The sequence below is a fragment of the Panthera leo genome, chromosome C1 (genome assembly GCF_018350215.1).
Source record: "Panthera leo isolate Ple1 chromosome C1, P.leo_Ple1_pat1.1, whole genome shotgun sequence".
In the NCBI taxonomy this organism is placed as follows: domain Eukaryota; kingdom Metazoa; phylum Chordata; class Mammalia; order Carnivora; family Felidae; genus Panthera; species Panthera leo.
Genome location: NC_056686.1, coordinates 38,388,549 through 38,401,925, shown reverse-complemented (window position 1 = coordinate 38,401,925; position 13,377 = coordinate 38,388,549). Strand labels below are relative to the sequence as shown.

General features: G+C 45.8%; 1 protein-coding gene across 17 annotated transcripts in view; it reads left to right on the top strand.

Moving 5' to 3' along the window:
* LOC122227036 (BEN domain-containing protein 5) overlaps positions 1-13,377 on the top strand; it is a 1,450,833-nt gene that overhangs the window by 1,203,710 nt on the left and 233,746 nt on the right. For 13 of the 17 annotated variants that reach the window (XR_006205861.1, XR_006205863.1, XR_006205862.1 and 10 more), the window contains 2 exons: positions 8,624-8,757; positions 10,900-11,284. The exons of the other annotated variants lie outside the window; for them this stretch is intronic. Coding sequence is in view for 10 of the 13 variants with exons in the window: in XM_042951157.1 (XP_042807091.1) it covers positions 8,624-8,757; positions 10,900-11,284 (519 nt within the window). In the remaining 3 variants the exon portion in view is untranslated. The remainder of the gene's footprint in view (positions 1-8,623; positions 8,758-10,899; positions 11,285-13,377) is intronic. 17 annotated transcript variants of the gene reach the window in all.

The window sequence follows — 13,377 nt, the reverse complement described above, 5'->3', positions numbered from 1 at the left end:
ATGGAATCTTGCCCTATGAGAGAATTTGGTTAGGGGACCTCTAGGTCACTTCCTTAAGTATCAAGGAGGAAGTGTTAGAGAATGAAAGAAGATGGGCTTTGAAGTCTGACTATCTGGGTTCAAATAGTGACTCTGGAACTTAGAACCTGTGTGACCTTGGGGAGATCAATTCACCTCTGAGTCTCAGGTGCTCAAGTGTGATGCAGGAATAGTAATCAGCTACTCACCCACTGGGTTACTTAGCAAGGTAATATGGAAAACCGTCTGGCACACAGTAGGTACTCACTAAATATAGGCCGCTGTTAAGGACTGTGGTAGCCAAGGGTCCCTGAGAGAACAGCTTCCTTAGCTGTGGGTACTACTATTCGTGGAAAGGATTGATTTAGAGGAACAAGCACATGTAAGAAGCAGATAAGTGTAAGTTTAACTTGTGTGTATTTTAAATCCTCCTGGGGCTTGGCTTCAGCATGAAAGGCTAGTCATCCCCCAGTATGTTTTGGCCCTTTGTGACCCTATGCTGGTGCCATTCATTACCCTGACAAATGAGCCAGCAGGATGAAGTTCCTAGTATTGTCTGTGCTGCAGCCCTGTGCCAAGGCCAGTGAGGCAGTGGGAGGGAGAGCAAGGAGACCTACTGAAACCTGGTTAGCAATTTCTTCTCCTCCTTCTTGAATGGCATCAGTGGGACATTTCTTCTAATGTGCCCACCTGGAGGGATGAGATCATCTATTCTTACCCTGCGCTGCACAGAAAAGAAAGAGACCTGGATTTCCCTGTGACTGGTCAGCGGTCACAGAGCTGGAAGGACCCATTGAGGATTTTAGTCTAGTCCCTCTGTTTTACGGAAAAGAAAACCAAAAAAAGGTGCCCAATCAGCCATAGATTTAGCCACAGAGCCAGGCCTCGAACCAGCATCTCCTGATTTCTTTCTGCTATACCACAGCGGGCCCTCTTCTTTCTGGTCTCTTGACTGGATATAATCCTTGAAACTTGAGAATTTTGCCTGCCTTGGATTCTGTAAAAACAAACACCACAGTCTAGAAAACGCAATGTGCGTGTCTTCTCTGTGACATGTCTGTTTTTCATGCAAACATCGTAAGACTTTACAGGATTTTTGTACATGCGAGAAACTTTAAACTTGCCTGTAGATATTTTTAAGACAAGACCAACTTTTGTACAACATTTTGTGTTTGGCCTTTCAGAATTTCACCCTAGCTAACAAACCCACACCACATTAAACTCTCTGATACTGGATTCTTTTAATTATCCAGCATGATTTTATGTAAGATGGGAGTCACGACAGTCCCTCTCCCATTTTAACTGTATGCTGCAAATCCTTCAGGGCTATCATCGCTTTTGAAGACAGACTTGCATTGCAATTCCTGTCCACCTGCCTGTTTTCTAAGACGCTGTTTGCTTGTTACTGTACCTCCACTTTAATGGGATGTCTCTTTCTCAAAGGTCAGTAACAGACACCAATGAAGAGTAGCTTCTACCCTATTTTACGGCTTTGAATAAGGACTCTGAGGATTATGTAGAGCTGGGTGGATTTGATAAGCTTGCAGTTCAGGAGTCTGCCATCAAGTCAGATGGGACTTGTATAATGCCTAGTTCAATTTGGGAATTTATCACAACATTCTTCTGCATGTAGGCAAGGTTTTAGGAGAAAGCAGGCACTCTGGAAGTTATATGGACATGCTCATCATTATATATGTGCCTTGTAGTTCAGTTGAGGATATTTTAGCGACTTAAACATTTTTCTCTTGTTCCTATAGGATAATTACATGATACGAACAGGGAGGGCCTGAGTGTTGTGCAGACCTGATTGGGAATTGTTTCCACTGTATGATAGCTTTATGTCTTAGGCAAGCCATCTCACTTCCTTAAGCCTTGGTTTCTGCTTCAGTTGAATTCTCAGACGGATTAAGTATATTGATGTTAATAAAGAATTTGGCATGGGTCCTGGCACACAGTAGGTACTTAGTTATTGTTGAATGGATGAATGAAATTAACTGACATCACAGCAGCTGCAAAGGAGGAGGAAATAGTTGATGCCCAAATCCTTGGTGGTTTTCTCTCCCCTGGAAACAAGAGAATTAGGCAGTCAGAATCAGTAAAGGTTGTCTCTTCAGAGGCTACATATTTGTTTGTTTACCTGAGAACTGATTATTTAGTCTTAAGCTTGGAACAGTTGCAAAGGCAGGTTGACTAGAGAGTTTTCCTCGTCCTTCTGAGTCCACTGCTGGTTCCTTTTGTGGTTTCCTGGAATTTGAAGCCAGAAGCACACCCCAAAGCCACATTAGAATGCTACATGAGGTTATTTGCTGCCTTAGATGATCCACACCACTGTTCACCTTCATTATTGTGACCAGTCAAGAGTTATAGCTTCTTGTCACCCTATGTTCAGTCTCCTCCTCACACCTCATCCATCTTGCTTGCCACTGCCACATTAATCTTCCCAAAACATCTCTTTCATCATGTCTCAGTCTGTGTCAGATACCCGCAGTGGTTCTTTTTGCCATGGGATAAAAGCCAAGCACATAACCCACAGGGATAGCCTCAGCACAGCTATTCATTGAACACCTGTGACAAGAAAGACACTGTGCTTGGTGTTTTACATGCACCATCTTTTGGAAAACAGTTTATCATTTCCATTTTATAGATCATGAAACTGAGACTCAGACAGGTTAAGTAGTGTGCCCAAGTTCCCACAGTTAGTATGTGGAAGAGACAGAATTCCAAACTAGGACCACCTCATTCAAAGGACCATGCTGCTTTTATTAGATCCTGGGCCTCCCTCTCCCAACCATTTCTTCCACTTTTTGTGCTGACACTGATTATTCATTAATTTTCTGTAGCTTAGATATAGATGTGAGGTACCACCTTCAATCAGGATTAGGGTCAGGAAGGCCTGGAGACCCAGAGGTTTGCCCCATGTGTGGCAGCATCTCTCAGGAAGTCAAATCTTGCTTTCTGGTTGGGGTTCTTGGTACATTCTGGATTGTAGTGGTCCAAACTGGGACCAGAGCTCAGTAAATGTGCACTGCCTACAGAAAAGGATGAATGGAGGCCCCAGGGCTTCCTGAGCCCTTATTCCTGGAGCACCACCAGTCAAGTTGGAGACTGATGAGCATTAAGATGGAACCAGGAAGTAGTTAGCTCCCAGAGGAGCCTCGGGATCTCCCTGGCCATGTGTCCAGATCAGGAGGCATGGGGTTGGAGGGACTATCTGCTTCTGCTCCTTTCTGGAACTCACTCTTGTCATTTCAGACTTTACTGCTCAGCCTACCTTTTCAAAGAATCCATTTCAAGTCCTTAGGCCTGGCTACAACCTGTTTCTGTTATGTCTGGTGATGATCACTGCTGCTTTCTGGAGGCTTCCTGAGGACAGAGGCATCTGGAGATGCAGGAGAGCAGGAATAAAGTGGTCTTCTGCTTTGAACTTCGGGCTGGGGAATTTGGATGTTTTCATCTATGGCCATCATTCATCCGTTCAACATTTATTCTGGTTCTGCATGTTATAGGCCTGTGTTTAGAAAGGGTAGAGCATGGGCTCTGGAGGTAGAGAGACTTAGAACAAATTCTGACTCTGCATCTTCCCATCTGGATGGCACTAAGCCTTCTTTGAGTCTCATTTCTTTTTTTGTGGGAAAAAAAAATGTGGCTAATAATTGCAGGATTGTTGTGAGATGTAGTAATGTAAGTAAAGAGCCTTATGATGGTACCTGGTAGGTAGTAGACATGCTACAAGTGGTAGCCTATTTTTTAACTGAAGTCTAATAACATAAAATTCACTATTTAGACCATTTTGAAGTATGTACAAATCAGCAATTCTTAGTATATTTACAGTGTTCTGCAACCATCTTCACTATCTGATGACAGAACATTCTCATCACACACACACACACACACACATGCAGAGAGAGAGAGAAAATCCCTGTTACCCATTAAGTGGTCACTTCTCGTTGCCTCTTCCCCCTACGCCCCTGGCAAACATACTTTCTGTCTCTGTGGATTTGCCTGTCCGGGTGTTTCACATGCGTGGAACCAGACAACATGTGGCCTTGGTGTCTGGCTTTTCTCACTTAGCATAATGTTTTGCAGAATTCATCGTGTTGTCGCTATCTGTCAGCACTTCATTTCTTTTTATGGTTGTGTAATATTCTATTGCATGGATATACCACATTTTTTTAATCCATTCACCAATTAATAGACAATTGGGTTGTCACCACCTTTTAGCCATTATGAATAATGTTGCTTATAAACATCCATGCACAAATTTTTGGTGGATATGTGTTGATTTCTCTTGGGTGTATACCTAGGAGTGGAATTGCTTAGTCATATGATGGTCTTATATGTAACATTTGGAGGAACTACCAGACTGTTTTCGACAGTGGCTGCCCCAGTTTACATTCCCACCAGGAGTGAATGCGGGCTCCAGTTTCTCCACATCCTCTCATTGCTTGTTCTGTTTCTTCTCTCTTCCCTTCTGTTTTCTCATTATGGCCGTCTTAGTGAGTGGGTAGTTGTATCTCATTATGTGTTTGATTTGCGCTTCCCTAATGACTGATGATTGTGAGCACCTTTTCATAGGTTTATTGGTGTAGCCTCTTTTTTAAAATTATTCTTCCATTAAACATTTTTGTTTGATGATTCCCTGTTGTATGGCCAGGTCTAGGATTTGGGCCCTGCCCTGAGGTAACTCACACTCCAGTGGGGAAGGTTGACTTCAAACCAGATGATCTCAGCAGAGTAAGAAAATAAGCTACCTAGAGGTTTGTACAATGTGTATTGGGACCTTTGAGGAGGAAGGAGGAGGTGAATGGAGGCTGTGTGGAGTTTGCCAGGCAGACAAGAAAGGAGGGGGGCATTCCAGTTAGCTGGGCAAGCATGGAGCCTTGGGTATAGCTGGTGGGGGTGGGGCCTCAGGTAGAGAGTGGAGCACCCCAGGCAGGCAGCTGGACAGGTCTCCACCCCCAAAAGCAAACCTGCAGCAGGCTCTACCGAGCTTCGCCACCCACCATATATACAGACGGGGCTCTGTTGCTTTCAGTGCACATTTACTCAGCTGATTTGATTCCCACTTGAGATACATACTCAAAGAGAAGAGAAAGAGAAAGAGAAGAATGACACTCACTGACATAGCAGCTTGCCTGACTTCTTATCCCACCAAGTGGCAGGACTGGACTTGGAATCCGGGTTGCCCCACTCCTAGTTTTTTCCCCACACCTATTAGCTGGACCTCAGTTCTTCTTACCTTGGCATTCAAGGCCATTTACTCTCTAAGCTCCAACTGCCTTAACTTCTTTCCTCACCTCTTTTTTCTGCCTGTTACTGAACCATGTTTAGTAACCATACCAGTCTGAATATTTTCCCAACGTTCCTTTTTTAGTTTCTAGTCTTTGTCCCTTTTGTGTGGTCCAAATTCTTGCCACCCTTTTTTTTTTTTAAATGTTTTTATTTGTTTTTTGAGAGAGAGCGAGAGAGAGAGAGAGAGAGTGTGTGTGCACAGAAGCAGGGGAGGGGCAGAGAAAGAGAGGGAGACACAGAATCCAAAGTAGGCTCCAGGCTCTGAGCTGTCAGCACAGAGCCTGACGCCGGGCTCGAACTCATGAACCATGAGATTATGACCTGAGCCAACGTTGGACGCTTAACCAACTGAGCCACCCAGCTGCCTCCAGATTCTTATCACCCTTAAATGGCTATCCTTTTATGAAAACTGCCCAAATACCATTCACTCCACTCAGGTTCTTACTAGAACTTGATACAGAAGTGATCCTGGCCACTTCACAACATCCTGGCCAAGTGAGTGAGTCACAGATGAGGAAGCAGGATCAGAGAAGTAGAGTAACTCACTCAGTAAGTCAGTTAGTAAGGAGCCTAGCTCAAATGCTGCCTCTTCTCAAGCACCTACCATGGTTGCACTGACCAAAGTGATCTCCCTTGCCTCTGAAAACAGTTACTTCCCCCTTATTCAAACTCAGTATTGAAGATCTTGGATTATTGTTTTTTCAGTGGTTTTATTGTGTGTTCCCACAACTGGGTGCTCGTTCTCCATGTTCTGGGGCCCAGGCTAGATCTTGTAAGTGTATATTCTCAGGAAATGTTATGCTGAGGCATAGGAGAAAATGCCGTGGACGCTGGGTACAGGGTCTGAGTTCTCATACTATTCATGTTTTGACACTAACTTCTATGACCTTGCACAACAGTGAGCTCTCCAGAATGCGAACGTGAACTGTACTGCTATTCCTGTATCCCTGGGGCCTGATTGTTGAGTACACAGATATGTGGACTTCACCATTTGGAACCTCAGTCTCCTAATTGCATTTTGAAAGGGTTGCATGAGATGAGCTGAGGATTGTCCTCAGTGCAAATATTACCTAGTGTTGCACGTCTGAATGATTGCTTCTCTCCAACCAACATGATCCTGAGCTACACACTTTCGGCTCAGGGAGGCAGAGGGTGGCTTGTCACTTCTAGTTTGGTGTCTCCATCTCAAACTTTTGCCCTTGAATTTATCAAACTGACAACTAGCTCAGAAGCTTTGCCCCAACACATCCAGAAGTCCTAACACCACCTTCTCATCCTCTGTGTCTGGCTTTTCACATGTGGAAACGCCCACCTACCCCATTTCAGCGTAACATCATTTGAAGCACTTTCTTTCACTTTTATATTTTCACAGCTTTTTGACTTAGAGTCAACAATGATCTGTAGGAGGAAGAAGCTGTTGCTCTTTTAGAAAGACCACAGTCCCCACTGTTGTTCAGCCTAACTCATTGGATGTATTTTATAGGCACAAAGAGAACAAAAACAGGCCTTTCTTGTGAAAATAGAACCTGAGGATTGCTCCTCCAGTTAGTGGGAAAGGCCGTTTTCACCTCTGCTCAGGCTGAGGGTGTTAACAAAGACTAGTCTTTTTTTCCCTGGGCAGGGCCCTCACACCCTATACCCTTCTTAAGTCATTCCTTTATTTTTAAAAATTGTATCTTTACTCACCTTATGCTTAAGGAGATAAAAATGATTCCGGCCATGTTGATAATGTCAGTTTTAGTGTTCTGTTTGTTGAGAGCCTGATGTGTACCAGGCAGTGTGCAGTGAGTTATGTAAATTATTGGTGCCGTCCCTCCCCACTGCATTATAGAGCAGACACCTGAGCTCTGTGAGACTAAGGCTTCCCCCCTCCCTCCTTACCCTGCCACGCAAGAGCTGAGGTTCCCAAAGAGGTCTCTCTGGTACCAGAGTCCCACTCCTCTCCAGCGGGGGCTCCCTTCCTAAGACTGTTTGGGAAGATGTGGCATTTGACTACATTCTAGAATAGTTGTGTGCTTATAAGCTTCCTTCTCAGCTTTACTAACAAGTTGTGAAGAGAGAAGCCTGGCTTGGGGGAAGTGTAAGAGCATGTTTAACACACACACATATGCATGCACACACACACACTCACACATAAAGACCCTCAGAGACTGTATTTAACCAGCTACCTGGCCACATGCCACATCCAGCATTGGGCAACATGCTAGAAAGTGAATTTGGGCTATAGCAGTGGGAACCTTTGAGAAGTAAAAGAAACAGCAATCCCTAGAGTCTCAGTTCAAGCCAAGAACACAAGATCCCAAAGTATTTGCCACAAGGGTCAGTTCCAGGCTCAAGTTTCTACCTCTAGAACTCCCCTCTTTGAATTTTTCTTTTGACATCTACAGTGAAAGATAGATCTGGGAAATAAAGTTTGAAATCTGTGCAGGAGAAAAAAAATCTAAATCTAAAGAAGTCTCAAATCTCTTTTGGATTATCTGAAGTTGAGTTTAAAGAATGAGAAAGTGAGGAGGAGTAATATCCCTTTGTATTTGTGTAGCACTTTACAGTGTGTGGTTCATTTTGGTGTGTGTTATTATCACGTGTAAGCACTGGGTGAGATGCCAGAGGCCTGTTTCTCCCTCCTGGCTCTTCTCAGACTCACATTTTGGGCAAACCCCTTCTGTCCTCTGGGTTTGAGTTCCCTCCTCTGTAGAATGAGAGTTGGACCAGTTGGTCACCAAGGCCCCTCAAACTCTGTCATTCTGTGATCTGATACCAGTAAAAAGGCAGTAAATGTTACTTGTTACTCTTCTCATATCTGTCTTACCTCAGCCTGTCCTATGTCGGGATTGTGGGGAGGCTCCACGAGAGGCCCCATGAGAGCCATCATCCCTTTCATGCTTATTAGCACCTGAGCTGGCAGAAAAACACGTCTTCCTGGGAATTCGCCTGGCTTAGAAAGATGGTGGTCGTCAAGGGCTCCATGTGCTAGTTTAGACCAAATAGAAGTCTAAGGGCCATTCCAGTTCCAAGGTCCTGGAATTCATAAAAGGCCACCCTTTAAGGTATTCGTGGAGAAACCCCTAAGCCAAATCATTGGACACTATTTCAGCACTTCGAATGGCAGTGCCTGTAGCATGTACCTTTGACCCTAGAGTTTGATCTGCACTGCTGCTTTTAGGAGCCCTGCATGCAGGAGGGACAGGTCTTGGGTTTGTTTGCTTTTCCTTTTTAACTGGTCTGGCCTCAGTCATTCTCTAGCATTTGCGATTATGGGTATTTTGAGCATTTTGACTCATAATGAACCTTGTTCTCTTGATATGCATTTTAGAAGACAAATCTGACCTTGAAAACAGTGTGATGCAGAAGAAAATAAAAATCCCCAAACTTTCTCTCAATCACGTAGAAGAAGATGGTGAGGTTAAAGATTATGGGGAAGAAGATTTACAGCTTAGACACATCAAGGTAACAAAATCTTTCCCCTTCTTTTGGACGTATGTGGGGGCATTTTCAGATTCTTGATAGCTAAAGAGTTCCAGTCTGGCCTCTTCTCCCCATATAAATGTCCTCTGGCAATTTTTTCAGATTGGGAGAGTGTTGAGACAGCTAGTATGCGTGTGCCTTGCTGACCAACTGTCCAGGAGCCCTGACTCATGCTGTGCCACCATGCACCACCCCGTTTGCCCCATCTAAGCAGTGTCATCCGCTGCTGAGGGTTTGGAAGGGTGCATTCCTCTCTGGCCTACAACCGTGAGCTCCAGGAATATTAAACAGCCGTTCTTGGGCAGCAGTTCAGAGCCAGTCACTATCAGATTGCCCCAAACAGCAAAGGGTATAGATTCGATAGGAAGCAGAATGTACCAGGTGTACACAGAGGAGTTTGCAGGACCCTGGGCTGGAAGAAAATTTTTGCCTGAGGTTGCATTTCCTTTGATCTGCTTCCCAGGTGGTCTCCTCCAGCCTTCATTTGTAAAGTGAATGTCTTATTCAACAAGCCATATGTTTTTTCAGTACAATTGGTACCCCAGAGGTAGGGAGGAGAAAGAAGGCTGCCTTCCTCATTGACCATGTTCGGACATCGGACAAAAGGTCAAGGACATTCCCAAAGCATAGTCCAAGAGATGCAGCTGAGTTCAGTTCATAAATTCATTGCACCCCTGCTATGGGCCTGGCTCTGTGCTGACCCCTGGGGTCATGAAGATTAGGCAGACACAGTCACTGCCCTTGATGGTCTCATAGTGTAGTGACGCAGTTATCTAAAGTGATCATTACAATTTTAGCAGATAAATTCAGCTAAAGTAGCAGCACCTTATCCCGATGGATCCTATCCTGTCATGTAACTGAATCTCAGAATCGTGTTGTTTTTGTTTCTTTTTTATTAAATACCCAGAAACTTACTGAGAAGTTAAGGCAGGCTTGACCTGATGCAGTTAATTTGTCTGGAATCCTGTGTCCTCAGTTGTCTGCACCTCCCACCAATGCCCCGATCAGGAGAGCTCCTAGCCCTCCTGCCATGAGTGAAGAATTCAGTTGGTCCTGTAACTCCCATTGCTCCTCAATGGAAGCTTTGTCTACTTGAGCTGGAATTTCCTCAGGCAGCTGAAACTCCAGCCCCTAGATAGTCCTGGATAATGTTCTTCTCAATGAACTGTCCTCTGTATACCCACTGTCTTGCTGAGCCTCAGCTTGGCAGGAGCCCAGGGAGAGGCTGACAGATGTGGGGGAAGGGGCCTTGTGCTGGAAGTTGGGCTCTAGGTTCTGGACCTGGCTCTGTCTGCAACTCATCACGTGACCCCAAACATAGTCCTTCTCCTCTCTGAGCCTCAGTTTCCTCGCCTGGAAAGTGAGGGAGTAAAGCTGAAAGGAACTTCCAGTGTTAGCATTCTTTGAACTTTTCAGTTATGTAAACATTTATCAAGCTGCTGCCAAATGCCAGTTCTGAGTAGGCAGTGGAGACACAGAGAAAATAAGGCATGGCTCCTGCCCTGGATTAGAACAGATTAGAGTTCTTAGCATCCTTCCCAACTAAAGCATTCTTGAGGAAAAGGTTACTGGTGGGATGCCCTTTGGTTTTTGTGTGTTGGGGAGGGTAGGTATTTTGTCTTGTTTTGTTTTTTTCTTTTTGCCTTTTATGTTTTTGTTCTCAAAGAGATTTGAGTGGTGACTCCCCTTGGGTGGTTTGGCCTGGCCTGATTTCTCACAGATTCTCCACCAATACCCACTGAACGCCCCCACCCCACCCCATGAGCAAGTCACTGCACAGGCACTGTGGGTGGGGTTGGGGCTGGGGAATCGGGGAGGGTGGTCATGGTATAGTATGCACCCAGGAGACAGAGTGATGGAATGGAAAAAGCACTGGCCCGAGAAACCAGAGTCCTCGGTCTGCCACTAAACGACTGTGTGTGTGATCTTGGGCAAGACCCTTCCCCGCTCTGAATCTGCCCCATTTGTACAATGAAAGGCTTTGACTAAGTGTTTGCACAGGTTTCTCCAAGCACTGATGTTCTGTGGTTCTGTGATTCTAGGATTGTCTGGGGAAATATTGAGCCGCAGTCCAAGAAAGTCCCAGCTGCCCTTGCCTGAACTGATTCTCGTTGTCCTACACAGAGACCCGAGGGGCGGAAGCCGAGCGAAGTGGCGCATAAGAGCATTGAGGCAGTGGTGGCCCGGCTGGAGAAGCAGAACGGCCTGAGCCTGGGCCACAGCACGTGTCCAGAGGAGGTCTTCGTGGAGGCCTCGCCGGGCACAGAGGACATGGACAGTCTGGAGGACGCTGTCGTGCCCCGGGCTCTGTATGAGGAGCTGCTGCGCAACTACCAGCAGCAGCAGGAGGAGATGCGCCACCTCCAGCAGGAGCTGGAGCGGACTCGGAGGCAGCTGGTCCAGCAGGCCAAGAAGCTCAAGGAATACGGGGCTCTCGTGTCTGAAATGAAGGAGCTCCGTGACCTCAACCGGAGGCTCCAGGACGTGCTGCTCCTGAGGCTTGGCAGTGGTGAGTGCCCCAGCAGGCCACCGACCACTCCATGCGGGGGGGTGCCTTGCGCAGCTCTTCTTCAAGGAGGGCACGGGGGAGACGTAGGCTCGGGAAGGGCAGGGGCTTGGCTCGGCAGGCACCACGAGGTTGAGCCGCTCCCCTCCCGCAGTGAGTCCGATAAGAGCTTCAGAGTGCCACGGCCTTAGCCACCTGTGGCACAGTGGGGAACGCTGACAGGTGTGGCGCGGAGAACAGGGGCCGACAGAGTATCTGCCACCGCTCATCCATGCATTCGTTCAGCGAGAGGCAATGCCAGGGGTTGTCGGAAACATCTCCACAGCAGTTTCTGTACCATGAGGAGAACTAGAAATTGCCCTAAGAGCGTGGTACTTAACATGGTACCACGTTAAGTCAGAAAGTGCTAAATGCCACGGGAGGGATATGGATAAAGTGATAGAGTTCAAAGGATGGAGAAGTTGTTTATAACTGAGAGAGACTTCAGGAAGGAGGTGGGCCTTGAAGCAGGCCTTGAAGGGTGGGGGTGTCTCAAGGCACAAGAGGAGGCAGAGGGCAGCAGCCACTGAGGACAAGAAAGCACCCGGAACATGCTAAAAAGAGATATGGCACATGTAGTTTGAGGACAGGTGGTTAAAGACCTTGAAAACCACGCCAGCTTGAAGTGTTGGACTTGTTTGGGAAGGAATGAGAGACGCCGAAAGGCTTGGAGGGTCTAGAGGCACATGACCTTAGGAGGATTGATACAAAGATGTAGAAAACTCCTTTGGTTTGCTCGCAGAAGAACTTGAGAGGATCTTAATGCTGCAAGTGCCAGTAACAAACCAGGTTTTTAGGTTTTCCTACCTAACGTGGTTTAAAAGTAGGAATCAGGAGATTTGAAAGGTGGCAGCCTTGATAGCAATGAGAAATGACTGCCTAGTAGAGAGAACAAGACGGAAACCCTCTCTCAAACACAAGAATCCAGGATGGTAAAAGCTATAGGCCAGTCAGTATTGCAGAAACCAGTGAAACACTGGTTCATAGCCTCCACATCCCCAGAGGACAATCATTAACAACCCCATGTCAGTGTTTTCTGCCTAAACATGGAAGTAATCTAGTCTGCAAACATAAGTTCTGTTCCCAAAGTTTAAATCAAATATAATTTTGTACTCAAGAAGGAAGCCTTGTGTTATCTAGACAATAGATTTGTATGTAAAGCCTCATTCATTTGTCTTTGATGTTTAGATAAATGTGCTCTTACCCTACCTATATTTATAGGCACCTTTTATATCGTCAAGTGTGTCCCCAAGGCAGTGTCTCAGTAGATCTTCAGAATGGCTCAGGGAGGCAGCTGAGAGGCCTTTCCCTGCAGTTGTCACAGAGAAAGAAACTGAGGTTAGGACTTACCCAGAGTCTCTGGGGAGGCAGAGACAGAGCTCATGTCAGACCAACGGCCCTGACTCCTGGACCGGTAATTTCCTCATCTTCCAACTCTGCCTTGGCCTTGGCCCTTCTCCCAAGTCGTAGCCTGTGACACTAAAGGTCACATGGGGTGTACAACCTAAGGAGATACTAGAATTCTATATAAAAATAAAACCATAAAGAGAAACCCTAACTATAAAATTTGTAAAAGCATTGTTGGTCTTGGAGTGGGATGGGGGTGGGGAAAGAACTGGAATTTTCAGAGAAAAAAAGTGTTTCCCAGTCCTCAAATGAATAATTTTTATTTTCATTGCACTCAATGTGCTATACCTTTTGTAAACTTCTTGTGGGGAAAATGCACACTAACAACAAAAACTCTCCACACCGTTTTCAACTCCTGGGGAAACTGCCTGTTTTGTATGATTATGAACTGAACTTAAGCTCCAGAAACCACTCCAAGCCTCTGGAGCAATAAGACCTACATTTTGCATCATTATATGCCTCTTTAGTCTTAAAACACTTAGACAAACTTGACCTCAGCCATAGTTTCAGTGCGTTGAACTTTCCCAGCTCTCCTACCCCACAGGTCTTAAATGCCATCATAAGGACCAGTGGCTGGCTCTTCCCCGATCAGAGTCACCATTGTCTCCATAGTGGACAGGCTAAATATAAATCAGCGCAAGCTACAAGTA